Source organism: Pagrus major, chromosome 4 (genome assembly GCF_040436345.1).
Source record: "Pagrus major chromosome 4, Pma_NU_1.0".
NCBI classification, from domain to species: domain Eukaryota; kingdom Metazoa; phylum Chordata; class Actinopteri; order Spariformes; family Sparidae; genus Pagrus; species Pagrus major.
In genome coordinates, this window is record NC_133218.1 from 20,468,909 (window position 1) to 20,486,053 (window position 17,145).

Here is a 17,145-nt window from a genome sequence, read left to right on the forward strand (position 1 = left end):
ACTTTTTAAATTGTTGTTTTGTTTCATTATGCACATAAAGTCACTGGGCATATGGATTTTTTAATTATTATTTTGGTGTTTTATTGTTAATGTCTTTTATAAAGGTCTTTGATGTAGTCTATGTATAAAATCCACTACCACATTGTTAAATTGCATGCATGTGTAAGAATTTTAATTGAAAACCAAAACTATTATCAACAATGTGAAGAAATTACAGTCTTGGCATTATGATGTCTATGTGTTATATAATATTGCAGAGATATCTACCAAGGTGAGCATGCTAACCAGCTAGCCCCTTCCCACCCCGGTCCAAAGCTCCTTTTCTGCTTCCCCGGTGCTCCGAGCTCCCGGTCTGCACCGATAGCTGCATGGCTAACTGAGCTAACTAGCCAATGGCAGCTTCAGTTTGTAGCAGTAACAGTTACTCTCGTGATATGCTGCCCCCTAGTTGTTTGGAGCATTATTCTTACATATTGCACCTTTAAACCAATCTGGTCCATCTGAAACAATTCAATGTGGATTAACTGATCAGATGATCAAAAAATTACTCGGCAAGCACAAAAATGTATATGTAAATCCCTCTGCTAATTTCTGCTAATTTCAGATATATGATGACATCATCTTGTGCTTGAGGGAATGTTTAGCTATTTTCTGATTTGTTTTTAGACCATGGATTAATTGACACATTGAGGAAAAACATGAATTCTAATGGTCTAATCTTTTGACTCATGTATATATTGAATTCAAGGTTTTTTAAGAGTAACTTTAAAATGATATAGGCTATTAAAATGACTGTTTTGGTTGCCACAAGTGATCACAAAGTGGCCCCGTGTCGGTGTCAGCTCACCACCTTAATCCTGGGTGAGATGCCCCTTCCTTGTTGTTGCCCTGGCCCTCATGAAGTCTGTGCTCGCCACTGCCTCTATACCGGAAGAACACTTTATTTACTTTATTACTAATACAATATCAATATAATAATTTAATGACACCTCATGCCAGTTTAAGCGATCACATTTGGGAATCACGACAAAGAATTTGTATCGAAAGTGCGGAAGTGATTTTTCGCGCAGGCGTGTTTGTGTCGAATGTGTCGATCAGGAAGTTAAAATGCGTCCATAGACGTCACTCATTGAAGAGATACCATGGCAGCCACTAAAGCCTCCAAAGAACAGAAATACGACAGGCAACTCAGGTAAATTTGAACTATATCGCATATTTCACAAATAAACGTTATCTCTGTAGCTAAATTGTCTGTATATTTCATCTGAGAGGTCACAGCAGAAACAGTCGTGAGACAGGAGTGTAACGTTAGCTAGCGTTAGCTTGCTAGCTATGTGCGTTATAGTTAAAACATCATCGGCGGGCTAACATGTTAGCTATAAGGTTAATGGGATGGGTTGCTCTGTTTTTCTTTTTTTTGGTGTTTGCATACACATCAAAATTGCCAGTTTGTCTAAAGACTGCCATCAACCTGACAATCTAGTTCTCTCTCTGATGGTTAAACGACTGTAAATTGCAGGACAGTCAATGTTATTGTAGCTGTCACAGCACTAGCTAAGTCATTCCTGCTGAATGCCTTATTGTGGTTGAGGATGAGTTGTATCACTAGATGGCAACACAGGCTCATGTTATCCTCTCTTGCTTTCAGACTGTGGGGTGACCATGGTCAGGAAACTCTGGAGAATGCACATGTTTGTCTCATCAATGCCACAGCAACTGGGACAGAGATACTGAAGAACTTGGTGCTTCCAGGTAAACAGATGTGGCTTTGTGTGAGTGGTGATGCTGCAGGTGAAGATGAAAACACATTTATGATTGAATAAACCGATATCTTTGTCAGGCATCGGAGCATTCACCATAGTTGATGGACACACAGTTACTGGGGAAGATGTTGGAAACAAGTAAGATAGCAGTTTTTTTAGAAGTTGATCTAAGTTTAAAATAATGTATGTTTATGTGTTTACTTGTTGTTGATCATGATTGACCTCTTCATCTTGTCTTGCAGCTTTTTTCTTAGCAACAACAGCATTGGAAAGGTATGCATTGGTAAAATAAATACATTTATGTAATTTGTGCGGAGAAAGTTTCTACTTTTTTCAACCTCCTCCCTGCTTCTGCATCCCACCCTTCTTGGTTATTCATGAAGTATTTTTTAAATATTCTTTGTAGGAAAAAAAGGTGCATAGTGTTTGCATATTTATATGAGCCCTGACCTTGACCATTTCTATGTTGCAGAACAGAGCACAGGCTGCCACTGAGCTGCTACAAGAACTTAACAGTGATGTCTCTGGAAACTTTGTTGAAGAGGTTGGTGTTGTTTGACATGGTGCCATAGATGTTTTTACAATGGCAACTCATTTTCAACAGGAAATTAAAACACATAAATCTTATCTTTCATTACATTGCCAATATTTGTATGACACTAAAACACATGAACAGAATAAAAAATGCTCTTAAGACCCAGTGCAGATCCAACACAACTATAACTGTATTTATCAATATCATCACTCTGATAGTGACAGAGATCCCTCTTGTATTTTTTTTAAATTATTTTTTCTCGCTCCCGCAGAGTCCAGACAAGCTTCTGGACAACGATCCAGAGTTCTTCCACAGGTTTACCATAGTCATCGGTGTCCAGTTGCCAGAAAGGTACGAGTTTTAGTTCATCCTCACTCTCACATTTTATTATAACAAAAGAATTGTTGAGAAATTATGTAAATAACTTACAGCATGCTGAACCAGAATGTTCAGCGTCATTTCATCGAAATATCTAAACTTTGTAAAGTCCTCATGGATGGAGCCTTTAGCACTGTGGCTGGATGTGATTTTAAGATATGGGATGAAGCGACTTGTTTATGCTTGAGGAACTTTTTATATACAGAAGGAAAAAAAAGACGTTCTGTTGGAACTGTTTAAACTAAATTGACCTAATTTGTTGTTTTATTTTCTGTCCAATGAACTTGTCAAATTTTCTCTCAAATTTATCAGCACGTGTTTGAGGCTGGGCTCAGTCCTGTGGAGTGCCTCTGTACCTTTCCTAGTCTGTAAAACCTACGGCCTGATCGGCTACATGAGACTAGTGGTGCAGGAGCATACAGGTTAGTTCCCTGGCGTTTAACTTTGATTCCACTTGATTTCTTAATAAGACACTCAACATTAGACAGCAACGTTTCATTTTAACTTTTGACATTATATGTTATTACATGAATAATGCTTTTAGTTTTCGAACCCATGAAATTGCAAATGCAATACTGTAAAGAATAATATGTCATAAATGAGCTTGCAATTAGTATTTACATGAGATAATTGAGATCTTGACTGTATGTATAATTTTGTTAATATAAAAATAAATTATATATTGACATTTTACTGCTTCTTTCTTCAGTGATTGAATCTCACCCAGACAATGCCTTGGAGGATCTGAGGTTAGACCAGCCTTTCGCTGAATTCAAGAACCACATTCAGTCCTACGACCTTGACAGCATGGACAAGAAGGTGTGTACTTTGGTGTCAGCATATTTGTGTGTGTACTTTTGTCAGTTTAAACATTGTCAGCATTATAGAACTGATATTTTCCCTCTCCATTCTTAATTTAATCTGCAGGACCACAGTCACACTCCGTGGATTATTGTTGTAGCTAAATACCTGGAAAAATGGCTCACTGAGGTACAGTATATTTTCTGTGGCCACCCTAGATGTCTGGCAAATACTCAATCACTATTATATATTCTTGAGGGTTTTTGTTTGTGTTGCTGTACAATGAAATGTCACTTTCGTCATTGTAGCACAACGGTCAGCCACCGAAAGATTACAAGGAAAAAGAGGCCTTCAGACAGTGTATTCGGGAAGGTATCTGTGAACATCTAGACTGTAGTTGCTTATAAGCTCAGTCATTTTGCTGTGTAACCCAAATGTGTATAATTGACTCCTTTTTTGTGTTCCTTCAGGGATCCTGAAGAATGAGAATGGTGTCCCAGAGGACGAAGAAAACTTTGAGGAAGCTATTAAGAATGTCAACACTGCTCTGAACCCAACCAAGGTGCCAGATCTCAAAAACAACATATCTCATCCCTTTTAAACCACTCATCAGTCTGTTTTCTATAGTGTCACACCTTACAGTAAAGTCTAGTGAGTCTCCTCTAATAATGACTCTTATTTCTGCAGGTTCCTAGTGCTGTTGAAGACCTTTTCAATAGTGAGCAGTGTAACGACATCACATCACAGGTTTTTGCCTTTTTTTCCTGAGACTTTTGTACTAAAAAATACATTTATAGTGTCATAGTTAAAGTAGGTATTGAGATTAGTGCTTTTTTAAACTCTGGAATGTATTCTGTTTGTGCTTGTTTACCAGACGCTGTCCTTCTGGGTGATGCTGCGAGCTGTGAAGGAATTTGTTCTCAATGAAGGCAACGGAAGCCTACCTGTACGAGGAACCATCCCAGATATGATCGCAGACTCCCAGAAGTTCATCAGCCTTCAAAATGTGTAAGTGTGCAATATTCATAGATATATTTGTAGAGGGGACGAGAGAAACTGAAAATAGCTTAAAAAATGTGTGATCCAATAGTAGATCCAGTTCTATATCTCTCTTTCTAACAGTGAATGATTTAATAATGTGGGTTTGTGGACGTTGATGTTTATTTTTGTGCTTTATTTCAGTTACAGGGAAAAGGCGATGCAGGATGCTGCAGCTGTTTCTAAGCATGTAGAATGTCTACTGCAGTCTTTTGGAAAGGTATGTTGTAAACCCATGTTTTCACTGAATATTTAGGTAAATCTGAAAAAAATCTTAATTCAGGGCTTGATGAAATCAATTAATTTGTCCAATAGGCAAGTAACTGAATGATATGTGTGCATTACAAATACATTCCTAGTTTATACCTGCATCTAAAGAGTATAAATACCTTAGGAAGCAAATAACTGCAGACCTACAACCAAATTGGCTATTGTGATTTCAGTTGGAGAATCTTTCCATCGTTATGTCCCACGTGTTCATCAATATATCGGTGAAAATTCTGTCACTTAAAATGTGTTTGACTAAAAATGGATTTTACTGAAATAACTTTCTTTCTTTCCACTAGCCACCAGAGAGCATCTCTGAAAAGGACATCAAACTGTTCTGTAAGAAACCCATTCTTTAATGAATAAAATCTTAAACCTCACACTGTTGTCTAATCTAGTTAATCATAGTAATTTGTGTATTGCCCATGTAAAAATACCCACTGAAGTTTTTTTAGACATACTCAATGACTCAAAACTGCTATATGCCCTGTGTTAATCTCTTAAATTTTGCTATCAATTTTGCAGCAATTGAAAGCATCATGTCCGTCATGCATCTCCATCATACAGCAGTGCTGTCACTGTATAAGAACTCATCTGTCTACAAGTGGAGCATAATCTGCACTATTGTTGAGTATAACTGCACCTGCAAACAGTTCATTCCCAGCTCTGGTTATTTGTGTTGGTGTCTAGGTAAGAATGCCTCCTTCCTAAGGGTGGTGCGCTGCAGATCATTGGCTGAAGAATACAGTGTGGATTCAGTAAATAAAGATGAAATCAGTGAGTTGTAGATTCATTTTCTTTCTGATTTTTACTGTTGAAGTCTTTCATTGTTCATTTCATGTGTATGAGCTAATTCTAGTACTGTTTTCCCTGTAAATGTAAAGCATGTTCACCTAATAATGATAATTGTGTCTTCAGCCTCGTGCATGGACAGTCCAGACAGCGAGATGGTCTTCTACCTCATGCTTCGTGCCGTTGACCGCTTCTATCAGCAGCACTCCCGCTACCCAGGTACGTCCAGGTTTCTACAGATTTTAAGACTTCACAATAGATAGATTTTTCCACTAGGAGAGAGCTGTTTGATTATTGTCAGACTAATTAACTCGTGCCATCTGTCAGGAAGGACAATTACATGAATGTTGACGTGACCAGAACAAAGAGAAAAAACCTTGAGCATTACAGCTGCAGTCTTTGTAGCTCTTTTACACTTAAAGCATAAATAACTTGTTGGGTCTTTCGTTGGTTGAGCTGTGTACCCATGTCACAGTCAATACTAGCATCATCTCAAAAGCTCTGAAGACTCTTGAGACTGTACAATCGTGTCGAAAGGGGCTGGCGGGTGTATCAAGAGAAAACCTTCCATACTATCACACATAGAGGAAAAGCCTATTATTCCACCCTATACTGTACACATCATAGTCTGTTTTTAGGCTGCATAATTCTGTAGATCATTTCACCAGATGCCAGAAAAATTACTCTTGTGTATCTTTTACCACATGTGCTTCCTTACCAGGAGTTTATAACTACCAGGTGGAGGACGACATCAGCAAACTGAAGCTCTGTGTGAACAACCTACTGCAGGAGTACAGCCTCAACGTCAACATCAAAGACGATTACATCCATGAGTTGTAAGTCACGGTCACAGCTGGATAACCTGATTGGAATGATTGTTTAAGACCATGCCAAATAATTTTTTTTAACCTTTTTCCTAACAGCTGTCGATATGGTGCAGCAGAGCCACACACAGTTGCTGCATTTCTGGGAGGTAATATTTTAGCAATCTTCAGACATTGATTGAGATCCTAATAAACACCATATCCCATCTATGCAGTGCCAATGAATCCACGTCTTCTTTTTCTGTAGGATCGGCTGCTCAGGAGGCCATCAAGATCATCAGCCACCAGTTTGTGCCATTCAGCAATACTTTCATTTACAACGCCATGTCACAGACGTCCGCCACCTTACAGTTGTGAATGCAGTTACTGATCCTGAGCTTGCTTCCAGAAAGTACAAAATTGGCATTTAACAACTTGCTTTATAATCTAAACGGCATCAGTCTTTTGAAAAAAGGAAGAAAAATGTTTTTTCCTCTGGACTGGAATGGGATAACTGCCCAAACATGTGCACTTCAACCAACAAGGATGGTTCTCATGAAAAAGATTAAAAGTCTGGACTCTTTAGATGAAAGGTTTGATCAAATGTAGAGCCTTGCTGCCTTCTTTAAAGTACTCGAAGGGGAAGAAATCAGGATATCACCCACAGAGGATTTCTTCCTTTCTTCCACTTTTTTTTTTTTTTTTTGGTCTGACATTAAACAAGGCTGGAAAGAAAACAAGAAACTTTAATGTAGTATTTTCATCTGTAAAACTCAACATTTATGGATGATTTATTACAATGTAGCAGCACTTTGTATACTAAAGTCACAACTGTTTTGTGTTTGAAACAAGGCAGGAGGTTTTTGGCTAAAATAGCAAAAAAAAAAAAAAAAAACATTGTACGTGGTGTTGAACTCTTATGTATTGCCATAAAAACATTCAATATTTAACCGAATTTGTTTATTTGAATGTCAACGGTGAAGTGGACTCATATTCCTCGCTTTTTGGGCTTCAACCTCTGTTCAAATACAGTCTGTTAAACACTTTGAGTAAAGCGACCATGTCATGTTGACTTGTTGAATAGTTGAAACAATGTTTGCACAGTTATTTAGCCTGAATAAATGTTAGATGACAAGCATGTGAGCTTCTTGGAAGGCATGTCATGTGACTTGCCTCCTGGCAAGATTCACATGCAGCCCAGGTTAGGATTACTTTTTGTTAGGAGTTGATGACAATTTTATCCAACACTAGAGGGCACTCTTCCATTTTTCACAATATTTAAGCTGACGTCTTCCAAGTTTATAACACGTGCCTGTTCATTGGCTGATTCCCGAATGCTGACCATTGGATACAAACTGCACTTGACGTAATCGGCTAAAATGTTAAATATTAACCAGTATGTTGTTTGTCATTAGCTCTGTCTGAGGTGCCTTGCAATGTAGAGAACACTGGTCTTTGTATGCTCTGATATGCAGTGCAGAGCCCCACCAGAGGACTGTTGAGGGTTATTGTGATGTAACTTTTGGGCAGGGTGAACTTTTTCATTTTGTTTTTTACCTCAGACTTTGGCAGAATGGAAATTTGCCCTCAGCAGATCTTTTCCTTGTAAGACTCCCTCCACCCCCCCATCTCTCCCCATGCAGCGATCTGTCTCACATTCTCACACACACACACACACCGACTCCTCTGTCTGAGAAGGATAGAGCAGGTTGCCAAAAAGTACTCTGGCCATTTCCTAAATGAAGATTTCATCCAGTGCCTAAAAGATTATCATGTGCCCATCCATCCACCCACTGCCTCCTTAAGATTATCATGTAGTAGTAGCGGTGCCAGGTTTATTAGGCTGAAGCAGACAGTGTTGCTTTTGGTAAAGTTAGATATGCGACCACTAACTTCTGACTGAAAAAAAAATACTTTGTCTCAGTCAAATACTGTATTTAAGCTCATCATATTTTTCAAATCTATGCCTCTAAAACCCCTGCGCTGTGTTAACCCTGCAGGTTTTACTCTTTCTCCCAGTTCTCCCAGTGTGTCAACTTCTTAAATAAAAATAACATATAAGGAGTAGGGTTTCCTTGAAAGCAAACTAAACATTGACTTTATTTGAACAATCTGTGTTATTGGTCATTTTATCCCTTAGTTGCATAATACGTATATCTATGAGGGAAGATCTTTGTCTCTTATGTTGACAATTTGAGTCCACAGGTTTTAAGACACAGCAGAGCGGGCCAGGTCAAAGTCACAAATTTCAACTTGTGTGTTTCCAGCCAGTTTGTAAACGGCTGTGTCAACTTCCCAACATAAGACAGTGAGTGCTGAGCATTTTGAACACACCAGGATGGCTTCAGTTATTGCACTGTATCTGCTTCATACTATCAGAGTCCTGAGAGTAGCTGCTGTGTCTCCCTCGTACCTAATGGCCACACTCTTGTAAGGATGGTTACTGACAAGAGATAACATAGAAACTAAAAAGGTCAAGGAGAGATTTTTGGTACAGGGCCCTTTTTTTTTTTTTTTTTGAACATTTCTATTTATAAGGTAAACAAAGTCAAGTATTAGTTTCCATTTTCTCATTTTGAAAGAGCACATATAGAGAGAAGATACTGCAAAATTATTATAATCATAATTTAGATGAAGCGATTGAAAAAGATAAATAGTTTATGCTGTATCAAAGCTTTTTAACGATTCATACATTTGCATAGGTTTATGCTTTTTAAAAGAGATTGGATTGAAATCAGCCATTAAAAGCTGGGGGGACATTTCCCCAGTGTAAATGACACTTGTGACATTTAATGATTTGGTGTACAGATGTACAAATGTACAGTTATGATGCACATGAACAATTCATTTCATGATTAAAATTAAATACATGAAACAACTAAATCTTTCGCTTTGCCCCTGTAATCCTCCAGGAGGGCCCATTGACATTAACATGACAAACAAGGGAATTAGCAGATAGCACATATCTTTACCTTAAACTTTTACCTTTCAAGCATGCTGTCATGTTGTGGTATCAGTGAAAGCACCCTTTGCCTTACAAGAAAATAATGTTCCCCCTTTAACATGTGCTGCTTAAATTACTGGTGTAAACAATATAATTCCATGACTTAACAGTGGTGCACGTTGTTATTGTTCACCAATATCACAGCAAACACTCCTTTCTTGCTGTACGGCTAACTGGGCACAGTAGCTTGTGTCTCGATGGATTTAAAAAGAAATACATTGGAATTTTCTAAGTACCTCTTGGTGGCGTAGTCGTGCTTAAGTACATTGCTTTGACAGGCCCTACAAAAAGGATCTCTATTATATGACATGATGAAGTGTCCCTATGAGAAGAGTGCCTATATTGTGTAATTAGGCAGGGCCCTTCATGTGTCATGTTTTAGTAAGCTCATGGTTTGTTGGCATGTGGTTTGTATTTTCCACTTAGAACCAAAGTACATAAATGAAACACTTGATCCCACTGAACTTTAAAAGATGGCTTTTTAAACTCTTAATTTCTTTACTCTCCATTCAGTGATACCAAATTGATTTATTCATTTCAAATTGATCGGTTCTAAGTTCTTTGATTATGGCTTTTTCTTCTTGCGTCACTTCACGCTGTTCTGATGTGTGTGTTTTAAATCTCTTATGGAACATGTCATGGAACACGTGCGAAAGATGAGTGAGAATGAGAGCCTCATGGCAAAACACATTTTTGCTTTTAAGCGAGTAACTTATGTGTAACATCAGTTGCTGTGCCCACAAGTGACAGTATAGAGCTTGATGGTAAAGCGCTGAATTTAGTGCAACAGTAGCACAAGGTAACGATGAGAGAAATCAAGAGAGGAGTGGTGCACAGGGAACAATCTACTGCTCAATGTCAGGAAAACCAAGGAGCTGATAGTTGATTTTGGAAAAAGAGACACCCACCCTGGTTAAAAAAGCACAGAAAAGGCTCTGCTTCCGACAGAAACGTAGGCAGGCTACATTTCAGAGCCAGATTCTGGTCAGTCTTTACAGAGGAGCAATAGAAAGCATCCTGAATAGAAACATCACAAACTGGCCCAGGACAGGAAGGCTCTACAGCGGGTGATTAAAACCGCTGGTACCCGTCTACAGAGCATCTGCGACATCGGTGAAGTGAGGTGTCTGCACAGAGCCCAAAGGATACTAAAAGACAACACCCACCCCAGCCACAGTCTGTTCACCCTGCTGCCTATGGCAAAACAAACAGAGGTGTCCGCTGCTATACCACCAGACATGGAGCAGCTTTATTCCCCAGGCCTTGAGATTCCTCCTCAACACTCCATTGTCTAAAATAGATATAGCAGGACTTAAGGAAACAAACATTATTTTGTTTTTTAAACCCTTGTTTAAAACTTTGTACCTTAAGTTTGCTGACACTCGACACAAGCTACTGGTCACATCAGACCAAGTAAGACTGTAGCTGCAAAATGAGCAAGGGTTTGTTTTATTAATCAGGAGCTCAACTTTTCATTTGTAAAATAATAATTGTGCTTTTACTTATTTTAAAGCTCACATAGTCTCACTTTAAATCTGCACTAACTGATGGTTTTGGCCACTTGGGGGCAGCAGAAACAAGATGTGAACACAACAATGACATACCATTACCTTTGAAGCTGATATGGTAAACTTGATAGCAAACGGTTGTACACATGCAGCAGGTACTGAGTAACTTAACCATTCATTTGGAGTCATCTTTCCAGCCACCTGGTGAATGTAAGTCCAATATTCTTGGTGGAAATATCCGGCTGTTAGCTGCTTAATGCTCCACTATGTTCACCAGCTAGTCACTAACTGTTTCTGTCTGCTGTTCGGAGCTGATCAGATAGTCAATGTTTCAGATTGTTTTCACTTCGTCAGTTGATTCATTGTTATTATAAAATATGGATCGGCCACTAAGGTGAGATTTTATCCTGCTTTACTGATTTGCCAAAAAAAATCCCATTGTAGGAATGATTTTAGCCTTAAAAGCAGGTCTAGACATCCTTACATATAATGTCTAGATTTCCTTTATTAATGTATTTTGCTATGAGGTTGAGTGAAAATACAGGCAACAGAAACAAGATGGAAATGCACCTACTCCACTCCTCCATGCACACAACTGTAGCCACTCTGCCTCCTCTGTTGCATCTAAGCATTATCAAGACTCTAGCTTCCAGGCTCAGCTTGTAACTGCTTTATCTTAAAGCCACAGGAGAGGCCTGACAATGAATACATGTGTGGGTGTCCACTTGTGTGTGTGTGTGTGTGTTGGGAGGAGGGGCTGGTCGTTAATGCTAAAATCAATCAGTAAATCACAAGCGCAGCCTGCAGAAGGGCCACACTGCCAACAAAGATTCTCGCTGGAAGCTTCGAGCAATAAAGGGAGAGAAAAGGGGGGAGCGAGGGAAGAGGATGAGTCATCTTAGGGAAATGAAGGAAATTAGACAGTAAAGGTGGCAGATTGGTGGTCATATCTACAAGGACGACGGTTGGAGTCGCTGGATGAAACGTTGCTTTTTACAAGCACATCATGAACGGTGTTGGAGAGGAGAAGGAGGAGGAGGAGGAGGACCGAAGGCATTGAGAGGCAAAGGCATGAGAAGGAGGTTGAGGGTGATGTCTTCTGATGGCTCATGGCTGCTAGTTTGAGCCATTTACCTGGCCGGGGTCCAACTGGTTCACCTCCTCGTGAGGCCCAGGCTGAATTAAAACCGGCCTGCCAGAGCAGAGTGGAGTATTCAGTGTGTTTGCTGGGAGACTGCAGGAGGCCGGCATACTTTAAACCTCTCAGGGGTCTGCTGAGGGCCTCTCCATTCTTCCTACAAACAGATGGAGCTGTGACTGAGGAATGTACAATACATACAGACCCTATGAAGGAAGGACATGAACAATGCACCAGCAACAGTTTAGTCCGGCACTGAATTAGTATTTAGAAATAACAAATGTGTTCCACTGTACATGCGCAATTGAGGAACAATGGCATGCGTCACAGCTTGTTACAAGTGGTGTATAGGCTGTGTGATATGTGCTGTTCACTTAGCAGCAGTGCAGTTTGCAGCCAGCAGAGTCTGCGAGGGTGGAGCTCTCCCGGCTGCCAGGCCTTAATGGTTATATGCGTTCCAGATGTTTTGTTAATGAATTCATGTAACACACAGACACATAGGACAGTTAATGTCCAATCCACTGATATGAGGAGGAGCTTTGCCAAACCTGGGAGGTATTTGAAGACCAATCCACCTCTCTCCAGGTTGTATTCAGTATATAAAGCAGCATGCACACAAGCAAGCAGGGAAGACTTTAAGTGTCCATGATGCTTTCCCAGCCCAGCAAGACAAACTTGCAGTTGACAGTGGAGACGGATCATCTTGTTGACAAAAAACTCCTTGTGGAGATGTCAGTAATGACACCGAAAGTCGTAAATCAGTACACTGTAATGAATTCCTTGTTTCTCGCCTCACTGTCATCCAAATATTCTGCTTTTTGAAGACTTTTATGGACATTTTTGATTGTGAGTCAAGTGGAGCTGAGCTGAGAAAACAACTCATGCTTTGTGACAAACAGTCGTCTAAACATGCAACAGACAATAATTCATTGTTGGATGATATAGTATGTCTGTTTGTGATGAGGGTTTTATGGACATACACTAAATATCAGCACAAAACAATCAATAACAACAACACTTTCTCATAACCGACCCAGTTGTGTATAGTTGTGCGTGTTTGTGTGATAAGTGCCTGTACAACATATCTGACATGCAGGCAATGTGAGACAACAATGATGTAATGTGATAGAGTGCACTGGTATTTTGAATGAGTCACAACAGCACAGAAGCAGAAAAGAATGTTTTTGAGTGTGTGTCAACATTTCTTCAACCATCTAGATACAATATGCACAGAGGTGGGAAACGTACACACATTCTTTACTCAAGTAGAAGTACAGATGCTTGTGTTAAAACAGAGGCTGGTGGAAGTAGAAGTACTGATTCAACTTCTGTACTTAAGTAAAAGTAAGAAAGTACATGCTCTGAAATATACTCAAAGTATAAAAGTAAAAATTATTAGTTATTCCTAACGGCCATTTCTGTGCAAATTAAACTGAACCTCACGTCATATTAATATAATTCAAAGACTGTTATACTTAAAGTTAGAATCAGTAGGATTTGTCTGAGCTTTTTGGAAACACGCCAAAAAGATATTTGATTGTTGAGTCATTCCCAGGACATTTTTCAGTTGGTAAAGCATCCTGAGCACAGCAACAAACTGAGAAAATAAGAAAATCCTGACAGAGGGCTGTAGGGTCTCTGCAGATACAAGACACTAACACAGCTTTTCTCCCCATTCGAGGCTCCCTCTCTGTCTGTGTCTGTCTTGTTACATAATGTCATCTTGCTACATCTGCTGTGTGTGATATGCACTGATGGGTTGAAATCAGCCTCGGGTTGTTGAGAAGATGGTGTGCGATGACGCAAAATAAAAATAATCGATATTTCCCCTCAATGCATTAAAACTAAAATAACGAGCCTGTTTCAAAAATGTAAAGTGTAAAAAAAGTACTGATACTTGTGTTGAACTGTTGGAAGTAAAAAAAAACTCAACTTAAGTGCAGATACCTTACAGTAACTTAAGTACAGTTCATTACTTCCCACCTCTGTAACATTTCTGCACTAAAATATCTAAAAACGACTAAAATGTTGTTACATAATTTGTTGAGTTGTGTACTTGTTTGTACTTGTTTCCAAACCCAGAGAAATCCATCATTTTTTGTATTTTAAGACGATGGTGTGTTTCTTTGGTCGTCTGTTGCTGTAACTTCAAACGGCATATGTATTTTTACAAGCAATGGTGGTTATTTAACAACAAAGACAACAACTCCCATAATCCTACGCTGCTCACTTCTTTTGTTTTGTTGTGATAGATGCAGAAATTACATACTGTGGCTTTAAAACACTGGCCGTATTCTGACATGTCACAGTGCGACTTATCGTAGATTCCTGCTATGCAAAGTCAAAATGTCTGCTGCGAAAAAGGGTCTAATTACGTTGATTCGGGAATATCACAAACTTTGGTTGGCCCTCGTCTATATTGGGGGCGACATCGGTGGAGGCGGGGGATTAATTGGCTCATTGTCTGTGCACATCCACTGTCTATTCATGTTGCATTAGCAGCGAGGCCTTTAGAGAGTCTGGGAGTCGGCATCTCCAGATGGGGTCAGAGAGTCAGTCCCCCACCCTGCGAGACCTGGGTGTCACATTACACCGACCAGTGTATGCACAAAATACACCCTCAGGCACAGTGCACTGTACTGTACACACACACACACGGAAGCTACAAACACAGGCACAGAGTATGCACAATATTTGAATGATTAATCTGCTGTCTTCCCAACTTCCTGTTCCGAGCTGAACAAGAATACACATTTACATTTTAGACATTCAGCCGATTCTCATATCTTCTTATCTTTAAAAGGGCTGTGTAGAGAGCTCTGTAAAAGTATCGTATGTGAGTGTGTTTGCTCATATCTTCGGAAGTATACAGACGTGCTCTAGTTTGCATTCTCCAGGTGCCATTCTTATCTCCGTCGTCATACTCTGACATTCTCCTCATCGCTTAGATCAGTCGGAAACAAGGCGCCTGGAATTCCATTCAAGGAGTAAAACACTACCTTTCTCTGTGCCGCCTTGTCTGCGTGTGTTTTATGCTTTTGTCCGATACAGATCTGCGGTTGCTAGGGAGAGACAAATCATTTCTTTACCTCCACAGACCAATGTCGGACAGTTCCTGTGAATCCACAGACAAGGGGAGATGTGTCACGACTGGAGAGGAAGTTTAGGAATTTCTGCAGATCTGATGTCTCTCTCATGGCACGGAAAGTAGAGTAAAAGAAAAATACTCCACAAACAAGGAACACACAAACACATCATGACACGAGCGACGCTTGCATGTGTTACTCTTTGTCTCGGCTCATTTTTCGAGACAAGCCTTAATGAGGACCACCTGTTTGGTGAGGCCACAACACTGAAAACACGAGGACAGAAGTATGTCAGCAATGTAAGCAGTTTGTGGAAGTTCCAGGTGGCGTTTGTGGACCACGTAGGATTTGCATGATGGATACTGTTTGAGTTATATACCCTCTTGTGAAAGCTTGTGAAATACTGTGTCGATCTAGAGGGGTGTGTGCGTGTGTGAAAGACAGAGACTGTGCGAGAGAGGGATGTGCTCCACAGGGGAGTGTTTATGAAGAGGAGATGTTCAGGGTGAATTCCTCAGATAAGTGACATGGCCTCTCTCTGTTCTGGATGAAGGAGAGCACAGCACACCCCGGGCTGTATATGGTAAACCTCAGAAACACATGCACACACAAAACAGGAGTTTTTGGGCTTGGGAGAAAGTGGATTATGAAAGTATTTTAGGTCTACTAATACAGGCTCAGTCTCCAGAAAATCAGCTTAAAGGGGCAGTTCACTGAAAAATCAAAATCAACATATTTCTCCTCTTATCTTTAGAGCTGTTTATCCATCTGGATTGTTTTAGTGCGAGTTACCAGGTTTTGGGGATGTTTGCCTTATCTTGAATATAATAGAACTAGATGGCACTCTACTTGTGGAGCTCAAAGTGCCAAAAATACATTTTAAAAACTAAACAGCAATATCTCTTTCTAAAGATCATGACTCAGTTACTCAAGATAATCCGCAGACCACGATGTGAGAAGTTTCATGGAGGAACTTTTAAACATTTAACATTTAAAAGGAAAAAAATGCATTTTGATTTTTGGGTGAACTGTCCCTTTTAATATTCTGGTCAGTTAGCAATCTCTCTTATGTATTGGATTATGCTTGTTAACTGTGGAAAATGTGTCATTTATAACAAATGGCACCTTTAACATGAAGGTCAAAATCTCTCTCTCACACACAAACACACACACTCTCTCTCTCTCTCTCTCACACACACACACACACACACACTGGAACAGGGTAAATCAGCTGCATGGGGCCCTACATGGTGTCAGCCTCAGTTCAGATCACAGCATTCCTCAGATTCCTGCCTGTAATTATACTGGCAGGTCTGATTCAGCTTTATATCTTTTATCGACAAACTGGGAGGATGGTGGTGATCATCCTCAGATCCCTCTTTGCTCACCACACAATCACACACACACTCACAACAGAGAACAATAAGCTTGCGAAAGGGAAACAGAGACTCCCCCCCCCCCACACACACACACACACATACACACACATTTACTGCACTGTGGGCTTTTAAAACCAAAACACTTGGAGCATAAATACCCTCTCTGCTGTGTGTAGCCCAGGTTTTCCGTGCGTGTGTGTATACATGAGTGTAAGTGCCCACATGTGTGGGTGCGCGTAGGCGTTTAGAGGTTGTATTTGCGCGTGCATGACTGTTTGTGCTTTGTATGTGTCAGCAGGCCAGGAGATACTCTATTAAGCCACAGAGACCCATAAACGCAGCAGTGCGCCTGACAGGGTGAGGGCGGAGGAGGAGGAGTAGGAGGAGGAGGAGACGGAGAGAGGGGGAGAGGAAGGGGTAACTTCAACAGGGGATTGTAACAAATATGTAGTGTCTAATCCCCTCATTAGACAGCAGGGGGTGTGTGGTGCAATCAGAATCAAGTGGAGGGTTGCACTGCCATGTTGGGAGACTGAGGCCTGGCAGAGCGCTGGGGAAGATGTCTGTGGCTGTAAGAGTGTTATCTAACGCGGACACACACAAAGACGCACAGCAATTTGGTTTTATTCCAAAGAAAATTCTCAACAAAACAC

The 17,145-nt window shown here is 40.2% G+C and overlaps 1 protein-coding gene across 1 annotated transcript; it reads left to right on the top strand.

The window, feature by feature from the left end:
• The first annotated feature begins 1,099 nt into the window (after window positions 1-1,099).
• Window positions 1,100-7,512, top strand: nae1 (nedd8 activating enzyme E1 subunit 1). Its single transcript, XM_073465199.1, has 20 exons — window positions 1,100-1,192; window positions 1,649-1,752; window positions 1,841-1,901; window positions 2,006-2,036; window positions 2,236-2,307; window positions 2,570-2,649; window positions 2,989-3,098; window positions 3,386-3,495; window positions 3,604-3,666; window positions 3,786-3,849; window positions 3,948-4,039; window positions 4,165-4,224; window positions 4,352-4,485; window positions 4,660-4,735; window positions 5,082-5,121; window positions 5,473-5,559; window positions 5,701-5,793; window positions 6,296-6,410; window positions 6,498-6,547; window positions 6,646-7,512. Exons 1-20 carry the CDS (start codon window positions 1,143-1,145, stop codon window positions 6,753-6,755), a joined length of 1,602 nt encoding a protein of 533 aa, XP_073321300.1. The 5' UTR covers window positions 1,100-1,142; the 3' UTR covers window positions 6,756-7,512.
• The last annotated feature ends 9,633 nt before the right edge of the window (window positions 7,513-17,145 follow it).

Excerpts from the sequence above, each read along its gene's own strand:
- nae1 (XM_073465199.1), top strand. The coding sequence starts at position 1,143 with ATGGCAGCCACTAAAGCCTCCAAAGAACAGAAATACGACAGGCAACTC. Across the intron at positions 2,650-2,988 it reads GGTGTCCAGTTGCCAGAAAG|CACGTGTTTGAGGCTGGGCT; the intron begins GTACGAGTTTTA and ends CAAATTTATCAG. Across the intron at positions 5,122-5,472 it reads AAAGGACATCAAACTGTTCT|GTAAGAATGCCTCCTTCCTA; the intron begins GTAAGAAACCCA and ends GTTGGTGTCTAG.